This window comes from Pelodiscus sinensis, chromosome 1, assembly GCF_052426305.1.
Source record: "Pelodiscus sinensis isolate ZL-2025 chromosome 1, ASM5242630v1, whole genome shotgun sequence".
In the NCBI taxonomy this organism is placed as follows: domain Eukaryota; kingdom Metazoa; phylum Chordata; order Testudines; family Trionychidae; genus Pelodiscus; species Pelodiscus sinensis.
Window position 1 is genome coordinate 191340595 of NC_143052.1, and position 12555 is coordinate 191353149.

Here is a 12555-nt window from a genome sequence, read left to right on the forward strand (position 1 = left end):
GAAGCAGTCTTTCTAAAGATCCATGTTATGCATAGCTGGCCACTTTTTTCTGAGAAATCCCTCTCCCTTCTCTCAGCTCCAGTAGAACAATGCACGCACACACACTTCCCGCAGCTGTAACTTTGGACTCGCAAGATGGCTACTCTACTAGATGTGAAATCCCAGCAGCATGATCTGATCAACACTCCCTCTTCAGAGTGCTGCTGCTGCTCCTCCTCAGGGAAGTGTAACTGAAGAATTACCGTAGCAAACTGGACAGTGGCTGGCGACTAACTTCTTCTCCAGTCTCCTCCTGCTGCCGCCTGGGGACTGAATGGTCACAATTTGCTTGTGTCCACCATGTCTTCCACAGGACAGGCAATGTCCAGTATATGTTAGCAAGATAAGACAAAAATCACATACTACTTTAATTCTGTTTCATCACTTTAAAAGTTTATTTCAGGTCAGGGATGGGCAAAGTATGGCCCACGAGCCAAAACTGGCCAGTCAAACCACCAGATCTGGCCCGCAGCCCAGCAGGATGCTGAGGAAGGCTCTCTGCCGGCCATGCCCCTACATGATGATCAAAGCAGTGGAGTGCAGGAGCTATACACATCTAGCATGTTGTACGATCCTGGGAGTGGAGTCAGAGGCTTTGCCCCCAGCATAATCTCGCAGCTCTCATTGGCTGAGAATTGGCCAATGGGAGTTGCCTGACATATGCTTGCAGCACAAGCAGCACAGCATGTAGAGACCCCCTATTCCTGGGGTGCATGGCACAGACACGCACATGGCCCCAGCTGCTGGCCCCTTCTGAGTGGTGAGCAGAGATGTAACAGGAAGAGAGCCTGTCTGAGGGGCCCACTGGGTTGCTGACAGGGAGCCGGCTAGGGTAAGCATCTGCCAGCCAGAGCCTGCGCCTGCCACTCCCTCTCAGCACCCAATTCCTGCCCTAGGGCCACAACTCCCTCCTTCCCCCAACTCTCTCTCAGAACCTATACCTCCATCCTACCATGAGCTCCCTTCTGCAGCCAGCCTCCATCCAGGACCCCACCCACCTCCATTAGAGGCCCTTGACTATTTAACAAAGTCTGGGAGTGGCCCCCCCTCATCAAAAATTATTGCCCGCAGAGACATGTTGCCTTTGAAGAGGCAGCCCTTGCACATTTCCTTTGCTGGGGCATGGCTCTTTCATTTGTAATGAGTATTTGAAATTCCAGAGGTAACTGTGATGCTGGAAATAATTGCGTCTCTATGCAAACCAACCTTAGTACAGTGAAGCAAAAATCTCCCCACAGTGTATCGCTCTCCGTAAATTTAACATTCGGCAGTCAGTCAGTGCAAATACTTCCCTAAGCTCATATCTCACTTCCTTAAAAAAGAGTGAATTAATTTTTCTTCTCAAAGATGGCACTAGAGAAGCATTTACACCGACTCGGGCAAATCTATATAAGAATTTGGTGAATTTTCTTTAGTTTTCTAACTTAACGTTTCTTCTGCACTGTACCAACAAAGCATCATATAGTCACAAACACAACTACTCCCTGCCCCCACCAAAGAAAGCCGCATAATTTTCAACGTTTACCCAGCGATACTCCTTAAGTATAGTTGCCAGCGGTGCAGATAAACACTGATTAAATTTTTTTTTTAAATTAGATTGCCTGGAATTAAATTAAATTGAGGTTTACTTTTTAATAACCTCAAAATTATTTAAAACTGAACTTTGAAATTGATAGCCTAAATTAATGCTTACTAAAAATGCCTACATTTACTATCAACCACAATAAACAGTATGGGCTTAGGAAATGTGGGTCTTACTTTTCTTGGAATAGAGACCATATAGTGTTCCTTCCATTACATTGATATTACGAGTGCAAAGGTTATCATCCATGTAGCAAGATTAGCTAGGAGCTTTAACATGACATCCTCTCCAAGGGTATGTCTACACTGCAAAGTTAATTCGAAATAACAGCTGTTATTTCAAATTAACTTTAAGAGCGTCTATACAGGCAAACTGCTATTTCGAAATAAAATCGAAATAGCAGAGCGCTTAATTAGAATTTGGTAAACCTCATTCTACGAGGAGTAACGTCAAATTTGAAATAGCTAATTCGAAATAAGTGCTGTGTAGATGCTTATTTCAAATTAGCTGGCCTCCAGACTTTCCCAGTTTTCCCTGGTGGCCACTCTGGGCCAAACCAGGAAAACTCCTCTCCTCTCCCTCAGCCCCAGAGCCTTTAAAGGGGTAGACTCTGGCCAGACTGCACATGCCAGATTCAGGCCTGCCAGCAGTCTCTGCCCCTGACCCAGTGGCCCCACCATGAGCCAGGCGGCCAGTGCCAGCCAGCCAGCCATCCCCCCGCCTAGTCCCCCAGCACCCAGGAGCCAGCCAGAGGTCGTAGACGCTGTGCTCCCTCCTGGACTAGTGAGGAGATTATGGACCTCATTGAGGCTCCCAATGTCCATGATCTCCGCACTAGATGGAGGAACGCAGCCATGTACGGCCGCATAGCGGCCACCATGGCCCAGAAAGGCCACAGGCGCACCCAGGAGCAGGTGCGCCAAAAAATTAAAGAGTTGCGGCAGGTGTATGCCAGGGACACTTGGGGCAGCTCCTTAGCAGGGGCAGACACCTGCCCCTACTTCAAGGCACTGGACCGCATCATGGGGGGGCGGTCTGTGCCACCCCAGGGGGGCAGCGAGCCAGGACCCCGAAGCAGTCCCACCTGTGGAGTCAGCAGGGTCTTCTGGGGATGCCACACCATGTAAGTGCCATCACTCCCCTTCCCGGAGGTGAGGGGGGCAAAGGAAGACCAGGGACCGCATGCGTGGGCCTTGCTTACCATGGATCATGCAGCAACCTGTGCACGTGCAAGCACGTGCCATGCCACCCGTGGGCAGGTGGCTCCAGCTGCGTGCCACACGGGCCATGGCCTGATAGTCACACGCATGGGTGAAGAGACCTGACACACTCCAGACCCTGGGGCAGGACACAGCAGGACGCTCTCCCTTCACAAGCCCCCTCTAACATCTCTCCCCCCCCACACACACACACTTCACCCACAGTATACACAGCACAGGGGTCTCGGGGCAGCTCCCACTCCCAGGGATAGCTGGACATTCCGACCATGGCCTCTGTGCAAGCACAGCAGCTCTGACGGTGCAGGGCACAGTCACCCTCACCTCCCGGGGGGGATGGGGGTGGGGAGGGGAAGTGGGGGCTGGGCTTCACCCACTGTCCCCAGGGAGAACTGACCACTTTTTTCTCTATAGCTGCACCAGCTGCATGTGCAGGGTGCATCACCCTGCCCGGGACATCCTCCCACACCTGAGGGCTCCACAGGATGACCGCAACGCTGCAAGGTATTGATAGTAGCACCTGGGGGCCCAGCGAGCCCTGACCCATGTCATGGAGCAGCGGGCACAGGAAGAACGGGAGTTCCGGAGGGAACTGCTTGCCCAGGATCGTGCCATCTGAACACATCTGCAGTCCCTGGTGCAGAGCGTGCTGCCCCCCAAGCTACCATTCCTCCTCCCACTTCTCCCCCTCAATCTCCAAACCCCCCACCTCAACCTCTACACCCTCCTCCCCTTCCCCCCAGGGATGCCAAGGCCCCCGCACCCGCTGTGCTGTGAGACATGTGGCCCAACAAGACCCCCACCCCGAGCACTGAGCTTCCCCTCCCCCTTCCTCCTCTTGCTTCCCCCTTCCAGCTCCTTCCCTCCCATCTCCTTTCCCCAGTATCCCCCCAGGTTCAGTCCCCCCCGCCATTTTGTTAAACAGAGTCTCTATTTTTGAAAAAAGTGTATTTTATTTTACATCAGGAAGGGGGGCTAAGGAGGAGTAAGTGGAAGGATGTGAGGGAGGAATGGGGCACGAGCCCCCACTGGGGCAGACCAGGGAGACTGTTAGTGCTCCTCAGGGCAGAAGCTCTCCCGCAGGGTCCCCTGGATACTGACAGCCTCCCCATGGACCTGCCCGCTGGCAGCCTGCAGCAAGTGCAGCTAGGCTGATGGTAACACATCCACAGGATGCACCAGTGTGCCCAAAGGCAGCTCTGGCTCCCAGTGGCAGAATGCTGTGGGGTCCCGAGTGAGGGCAAGCAGAGCACGCAAAGACACAAATGCTTTGCTGTCCATCATCAAAGTAGACAAGCAAGCAGGGAAACCTGAGAACTGTCTGTCTGGGGTGGGGATAGGGTCCCTCTAAGCACAGACCTCACATAGCCTCAGGCACCAGCCACACACAGTAAGTCCTGACCTGGTGCTCTGCCAGTACTGGTTCCGGCCAGCCTTAACTCCGATTCAGGGTCCACTGACTGTGGCTGTGCTATTTTGAAATAGCAAAATGCTAGTTCAAACTGTATTTGTGTAGATGTGTTAATTCAAATGAGCTTAATGTGAATTAACTAGTTCAAATTAAGATAACTTGAATTAACGCTGTAGTGTAGACATACCCCACGAGAGCCTGAACATGTCTCTTAATATAAGAACTGTAGTCTTCACAGATTTTTTCCTCACACGCATACTCCAATAGGTGTCACAACTGAACAAGAACGTCAGTGGGATGATCTAGTTTGGTATATTTGTGTGTTAGAGGGTGCAGATCAACTGTTCCTGCTGTGAGAATATAAGATACAATGCAAGTGCATCCTAAACTAAATACAGGATTGATATTGTTTTTACGTTGTTTTCATTAGATGTTAATTAAATGCTTACAGAAGATACCAGAAAAACTGTAAATTCACATGGCCATTTTGGTAACGATGACCAGCTGGCAATCTAGACTCTAGTATCATCCTGCCTGTGAGTTAATGTCATTTTCCCCCAAATAGACCCTGTGATACTATTTCCTGAGCTCATGCAAACATTGTTTCTACTATGGCTAAGGAGAGGATTTTGTAATTATTCCATGGCCTAGTGTTTGGTTGATACTGTAAGTTGTTAAACTAGATTTTTAGAATTTCAGGTATTTATTCCTAAAATATGGAAACTGCTGAACAAGGAATTTGCCATTAGCCCAAACATCCACCTGAAAATTTGGTAAATTTAAGAACATTTCTTTTAGGTGAAGGGAGAGATGTTTTGTCAAGTGTTTTTACTTACGATTGAGTTGACATTTTAGGTGCCTGCTTTTTGATTCTGCAGTGCCCCCACATGGTTTCATGGTGATCATGAAATCATCGAGTTCACACTGCTAAGGAAAGGTAGAAGGGAGAACAGCAAAATAGAGAATGGATTTCAGGAAGGTGGATTTTGGTAAGCTTAGAGAGCTGATAGGTAAGGTCCCATGGGAATTGAGACGGAGGAAAAACAACTGAGGAGAGTTGACAGTTTTTCAAAGGGACACTGTTAAGGGCCCAAAAGCAAGCTATTCCGATGTGTCGCAAAGATAGAAAGTATGACAAAAGACTGCCTTGGCTTAACCACGAGATCTTGAATGATCTAAAAATAAAAAAGGAATCATAAAAAATGGAATATAGGACAAATTACAAAGGATGAATATAGGCAAACAGCACAGGAATGCAGGGGCAAGATTAGAAAGGCAAAGGCATAGAATGAGCTCAAACTAGCTACGGGAATAAAGGGAAACAAGTACATTAGAAGCAAGAGGAAGACCAAGGAGAGGGTAGGCCCACTGGTCAGTGAGGAGGGAGAAACAGTAACAGGAAACAGCAGAGATGCTCAATGACTTCTTTGTTTCGGTCTTTACCAAGAAGTCTGTAGGAATGCCCAACATAGTGAATGCTAGTGGGAAGGGGGTAGTTTTAGAAGGTAAAATAAAAAAAGAACAAGTTAAAAATCACCTAGAAAGGTTAGATGCCTGCAAGTCACCAGGGCCTGATGAAATGCATCCTAGAATACCAAGGAGCTGATAGAGGAGCTATCTGAGGCTCTAGCTATCATCTTTGGAAAATCATGGGAGACAGGAGAGATTCCAGAGGACTGGAAAAGGGCAAATATAGTGCCCATCTATAAAAAGGGAAATAAGAACAACCCAGGAAACTACAGACCAGTAGGTTTAACTTCTGTGCTAGGGAAGATAATGGAGGAAGTAATTAAGGAAATCATCTGTAAACACTTGGAAAGTGGCAAGGTCATAGGGAACTGCCAGCATGGATTTGTAAAGAACCAATCATGTCAAACCAATCTGATAGCTTTCTTTAATAGGATAACGAGTCTTGTGGATAAGGGAGAAGTGGTGGATGTGGTATTCCTAGACTTTAGTAAGGCATTTGATATGGTCTCACATGATATTCTTATCAATAAACTAAGTAAATACAACTTAGATGGGGCTACTATAAAGTGGGTGCATAAGTGGCTGGATAACTGAGGGTATGTCTACACTACCATCCTAGTTCAAACTAGGGTGGTTAATGTAGTCATTCGAAGTTGCAAATAAAGCCCAGGATTTAAATATCCCGGGCTTCATTTGCATCTTGCCAGGTGCCGCCATTTTTAAATCCCCGGCAGTGCGGACTCCGTGCCCACGGCTACACGCAGCACGGAGTAGGTAGTTCGAATTAGGCTTTCTAATTCGAACTACCGGTACACCTCATTCCATGGGATATTTAAATCCCGGGCTTCATTTGCAACTTCGAATGACTAAATTAACCACCCTAGTTCGAACTAGGGTGGTAGTGTAGACATACCCTCAGAGAGTAGTTATTAACAGTTCACAATCCTGCTGGAAAGGCATAACAAGTGGGGTGTCACAGGAGTCTGTTTTTGGGACTGGCACTGTTCAATATCTTCATCAACAATTTAGATATTGGTATAGCAAGTACGCTTATTGTTTGCGGATGATACCAAGCTGAGAGGGGTTGCTACTAATCTGGAAGATACAGTCATAATTCAAAATGACCTGGACAAATTGGAGAAATGATCTGAGGTAAACAGGATGAAGTTTAATAAAGTCAAATGCAAAGTGCTCCACTTAGGAAGGAACAATCAGTTTCACACATAGGCTCTGTCTACAGTGGGCCACTTATTCCGGAAAAGCAGCTGCTTTTCCGGAATAACTTGCCAACTGTCTACACTGGCCGCTTGCTTTTCTGGAAAAGCAATGATGATCTACTGTAAAATTGTCAGTGTTTTTCCAGAAAAACTATGCTGCTCCCATTCGGGCAAAAGTCCATTTCCGGAAAAACTGTTCCAGAAAAGGGCCAGGGTAGACAGCACAGTAGTCTTTTCTGCAAAAAAGCCCCGATTGCGAAAATGACAATTGGGGCTTTTTTCCGGAAAAGCGCATCTACATTGGCCATGGACGCTTTTCCGGAAAAGCATCCTGCCAATGTAGATGCGCTTTTTCCGGAAATACTTATAACGGAAAACTGTTCCGTTTTAAGCATTTCCAGAAAAGGGTGCCAGTGTAGATGTAGCCATACAGAATGGGAAGCGACAGTCTGGGAAGAAGTACAGCAGAAAGGGATCTAGGGGTTATAGTGGACCACAAGTTAAATATGAGTCAGCAGTGTGATGCTGTTGCAAAGAAAGCAAACATGATTCTGGGATGTATTAACAGGTGTTTTGTGAGCAAGACACGAGAAGTCATTCTTCCGCTCTACTCTGTGCTGGTTAGGCCTCAGTTGGAGTATTGTGTCCAGTTCTGGGCACCGCATTTCAAGAAAGATGTGGAAAAATTGGAGAGGGTCCAGAGAAGAGCAACGAGAATGATTAAAGGTCTAGAGAACATGACCTATGAGGGAAGGCTGAAGGAATTGGGTTTGTGTAGTTTAGAAAAAAGAGAAGATTGAGGGGGGCATGATAGCAGTTTTCAGGTATCTAAAAGAGTGTCATAAGGAGGAGGGAGAAAACTTGTTCATCTCGGCCTCTGAGGATAGAACAGGAAGCAATGGGCTTAAACTGCCACAAGGGAGGTTTAGATTGGACATTAGGAAAAAGTTCCTAACTGCCAGGGTAGTCAAACACTGGAATAAATTGCCCAGGGACATTGTGGAATCCCCATCTCTGGAGATACTCAAGAGTAGGTTAGATGGTCTAGACAGTATTTGGTCCTGTCATGAGGGCAGGAGACTGGACTCCACGACCTCTCGAGGTCCCTTCCAGTCCTAGTATTCTATGATTCTATGGTTTAATTTGCAAATTTACATTCAGAAAAAGCATACTTTGCTTTTATTCATGTTTTTCTTTACATTATCCAACAAATAATTATTTCAACCTACACCACCTCCCCAAAACAAGATGGTCATCTGGTTTAGTTCTTGGCATTTTAAGCATGTCTTCATAATAAAGATGTGCAAATTTAGGGGGGGGGGAAAAAAAAAGAGGGAAAAAAAAAGAGGAGGGCTTTTATCAGCCAATAGTAAACAAAAAAGCCCCTACACCATGCCTGGCACGTTTCCTGTTTTTCAAGCCTCTTAGAACAGTTATGTATTTGATGTATAGCAAAACATTAACCGGGGTGGCCAAAACAAATATGTTTATGCAGCCTTTAGCAAAGTATTCTATCTTGCAATGAAGTCTGGCACAGGAATGAGCTAGTCTACATATGGCATACTGATAGTAGCTTTCATCTAATGCTTTTGTCACTGTAAACCACATTTTCACACTACAATTAGATTGTAGGTACATAACTCCATAGTAGGGGGAAGAGAAATTATCACGAAGTGTCTAAAGAGCCAGAGTTCTGGCACAACTGCAAGCTAGAACCTGTGTCAATAGCTTAGCCTCTCTCTGCAGTAGAACTTATACAAATAAGTGACAACGCTAACTACAGTGTCATAGTTGTATCTACTTTGTTACAATTCAAAGCTGAAGCTTTGAGGTTGTTCCCATAATTAATGGATTCACTTCCTAATCTATATCAAACATTCTTAGTTTTTTTTCCCCTTTCATATTCTTTGTGTGATGCTGATCCTGTAATACTATTTGGCAATTCTGTAGCAACTTTCAACAATGATCTCAAAACATTTCCTGAACATTAGGTCTCCCAGTATCCATATGATGAGGCGACTTAGGAAACATCAAATCTCACCATCTCTTCTTCCAAAGCCAATACATAGCAAGGCCTGTCAGCTGTTTAGATATAAGGACCCTTTAAAGAGTTAGCACAAGTGTTAATTACAGAAACATACTGTGTGTGTTGTGCACATAACAGGAATGTGCAGAAAACGTCCCCTTAAGGGTTCTTAAGGAGGAAAAAAAAAAAAAAGAGAGAGAGAGAGAGAGAGAGAGAGAGAGAGAGAGAAAGGTAGGCGTTGTAGGAGTCTCAGCAGAAAAGTGCATTTGCTAATATTATCAGAAGAGAGATTGGTGAGAGTTACAGAGAACTGCACTCCCTTCTAACACAAGTCAATAGTGAGAAGAGCAAATGTTTTAGTCCTTCAACTAAAGAGATGCTTGAACTGAATTTTCATTTAATAGCTGAAGAATGTCCTTGTTCCTCCATTAGTGATTCTCCCTTGGATATTCACACTCTGCAGAGCTTCAGTGGGAAATTCTCTGTGATGAGGTGATCATCATGCAGGAGGACAACAACGTTAACTTCAAACTCTAGAGGAAAAGAGAGCTGTGGTATTAACTCAAATTGTACAGTAGAAGCAATCGGTGGCTCCTGCTCTTAGCTGCCACCATCTTAGATACCTCTTTCTAGCTGTTTTTAATTTTCTGGAATTATCTGTTGCTAGATGATTCAGCACTGTAGAAAACAGGGCGTTATGAAATGACCAATGTCTCAATCCTATTTTTCAGCATATAAGTAGCTCCGTAAAAGATCTGACTAATTACATTAGTGGTAGCCACTTGTCTAGCCATTATTAGTTAATCATTTACTGTTGACATAGTAAGAAGTAGATCTTGAGGAGTAATTTGAAGGAATTTTAGGTAATGGTTTTAATGGATTTGTTTGGAGGAGGGTATTGCACATATAAAAAAGGAACAGCATTGATGAGATAAGCACAAAAATGGATAATCAAAGTTAGTGGAGCACTGGAGATGATACTAAGATACAAAAAGTAATCAAGTAGGGAGGATTTAAGTTATGAAGAGTCCTAAATGCGCGCACAAGAAGCTTGATGTAGTGGAAAAGGAGGAGTGATGTAGGGAATAGTTCAGAAGAAGGAATTTATGGATTATGAAGATGAGTTTAGCAACAACATTTTGAAAGTCCTTAAGTGGAAATTTGAGGTGGTTGTCAGGAAAGAGGAAGACAAATGTAATATTTAGGAGGGGAGATAAGGACCTAGATAAGAGTTTTTGTGATATTGATGAAGCAACTGCATCTTGGAAACACTACAGAAGAAGCTGACAGATTTGGATATGGCCTGGCTGTGAATCAATAGACTGAAGTCACAGAAAACCCCCAAATTTCAGGCCTGAGTGACTGGGAGAATGGTGGGTTTGTCAGTGATGACAGAAAGGGATAATAGAAGTGTGGATGTTCATGCATATTTAATCCTCACTGCAAACAGACATTTGCTTTTAAACTGCTTCTCCCAGAGAGTTTTCCTGGCCAGAACCAGTTTGTAATTTAGTTCTAAACTAGAAATAATTACAAAACCACTAAGAGTAAAAAGACAGTATACACTGAAGAGAGAACTTAATTCAGCATGGAGACAGTTATAACGGAATGGTATAGAGGTTTTTAATGAATATTTAATATATCAAACAATTTGTCTCACTAAAGTTAGTGGTTTGATGGACCTGGAGCCTGAGTCCTTTTTACCTACAACAGATACTTTTAGAGAATAGTAGTCCTGTTTCCCCACACTGCTCTGCTACTATACTTTAACCCTGGTATGGGATCACCTCTATTGGTAAGAAGGTCTTCTTGGCTTCTCTTGTAAAGCTGCTCTTTAGTGCCACGGGTTGTAGTTTGTATTATGGACCCTTGCCCACTAGAAACTGAAGTGAAACTAGCGGATTGCTTCACATGGACTCTAAAGGCATCCATATTTCAAAAACAGCTGGGTCCTTACCAACTTTGAAGTTTGTAGTTTCCAACGTAGGGCAGGTGAACAGCCTGGGGAACACCATGTATATTGGAATAGGCAAGTTTCTGCAGACATCCCCATCGGCAATCTGAATATTCTGAATCTCTGTAGCATCTCTAGCATAACCTTCAGCACAACCTGGAGAAAACAAATATTAGGGTAAAGCAGCATTTCTTAAAGTGCAGTGTGCCGCAAGTCATTTGTAAGTGTGCCGTGGAGAACAGAGTTCAGAATGGCTGCCCTTAAAAGGGTAATGCCTGCTCTCCTGATAAAAGGGCAAACTGTTTGGATTATTTTGCTTAACTTCTTTTCCTGGTCCTTTTTTGTTTGTTTGTTTTGCTCAATAACTTTCCCCCCGTCTTTCTTTCTTTCTTTCTTTGCTCAACAACTTTTCCTTTGGGAATGGCCTCCCTTACAGGGGCAAGCCTCTTTTTTTTTTTTTAAACCTCAACAACAACAACGAATCCCTAGCATTTCCCATTTTAAAAAAACCTGCTTGTTGTTTCTCGGTCTTAAAAAGTTTAAGAAACAGTGGAGTAAAGGAAAACACAGCAGTACCAATTCTACTAGAAACTTACAAACATGCTTCCAGCCTTTGAATTATTATCCAAAAAACATAAAACACCCTCCCTTTTATCCATGAGAGCTTTGACTTTATTAATGTTTTAAAATTTGTGTGACTAATGCTTTTAATAAGGAAAATTAGGGTATCAGTGTATAACTTGCAAATAGTTTCTAACTACTGATTTAGACAAGTGTGCAGTGTCCAGTTTAGAATATAAATATTCAGATAATCAGTGTGGTATATTCAGATTTTAATTTACATAAGACAACTTACCACATGTTTCCACACGTACTAATTGTAGCTCAATACTTTTCACTGCAGCTTCTGCATTCTCCACCACCAACTCCCCAGTTAGTGGTTGTGTAATGATGCAATTAGTTGAGTTGAGATGCCCTTTGATGAGAAATTTTGGGAGTGAGGCTCTCTATATGTAGAGTAGAAAAAAGTCATGTAACCAATCATAACAAGTACAGACAATGCTAAATAGGCAAAACTGCCCTTTGTGAAAGAAGCAGTATTTGAAGTACATAAAAACCATACATTAAAAGAATATTGTGAAGATTGCAAAGTCAGGCCCCTCACAAGTTAGGAAATGCCAGAATCAAGCTTGCTTGTGCAAGTTTAATGGAGATCCACCCTTTGAGTGCATGCAGTGTGATACAATCTTTAATTACATGGTAACATCTCTTTCCCTACTAGGTCCTGGCACAGGATGAACTGTGGTCCGAGGATGAACCAGGATCTCGAGTAAAGGAGGCTGTTGTTCATAGGATCACTGCTTCATTTATTGTGTCAGTTGGAAGGTGTGTAGTGAATGAGGCAGGGGATTGCAGGAAGAAAAAGGAAGGGCTCAGGGTTAAAGGCAGTGGAATGTTGCCCTGGAGATCTGAATTCTATCCCTGCCTCTGTCACCTTACAGCAGGTGGTTGGCAAGATGTGGCCGGCAGGCTGGATATGGCCCACCAGGCCAGTGGATCCAGCCCACGGCCCACCCTGTCACTCCCTGCAGCCCCCAACACAGGCCAATAGATACCAGGAAGTGGGGGAGCATGTGAA

The 12555-nt window shown here is 44.5% G+C and overlaps 1 protein-coding gene across 4 annotated transcripts in view; it reads right to left on the bottom strand.

Annotated features, from left to right (window-relative positions):
- Nucleotides 1-12555, bottom strand: part of VPS26C (VPS26 endosomal protein sorting factor C) — a 75308-nt gene that overhangs the window by 40632 nt on the left and 22121 nt on the right. For 2 of the 4 annotated variants that reach the window (XM_075911823.2, XM_075911841.2), the window contains exons 6-7: nucleotides 11773-11923; nucleotides 10920-11072 (exon numbers count right to left, since the gene is read on the bottom strand). In XM_075911823.2, the coding sequence (XP_075767938.1) occupies nucleotides 10920-11072; nucleotides 11773-11923 (304 nt within the window). Of the gene's footprint in view, nucleotides 1-8092; nucleotides 9496-9522; nucleotides 9641-10919; nucleotides 11073-11772; nucleotides 11924-12555 lie in introns of those variants that run through there. The other 2 variants (XM_075911836.2, XM_075911830.2) reach the window with 2 other exon arrangements.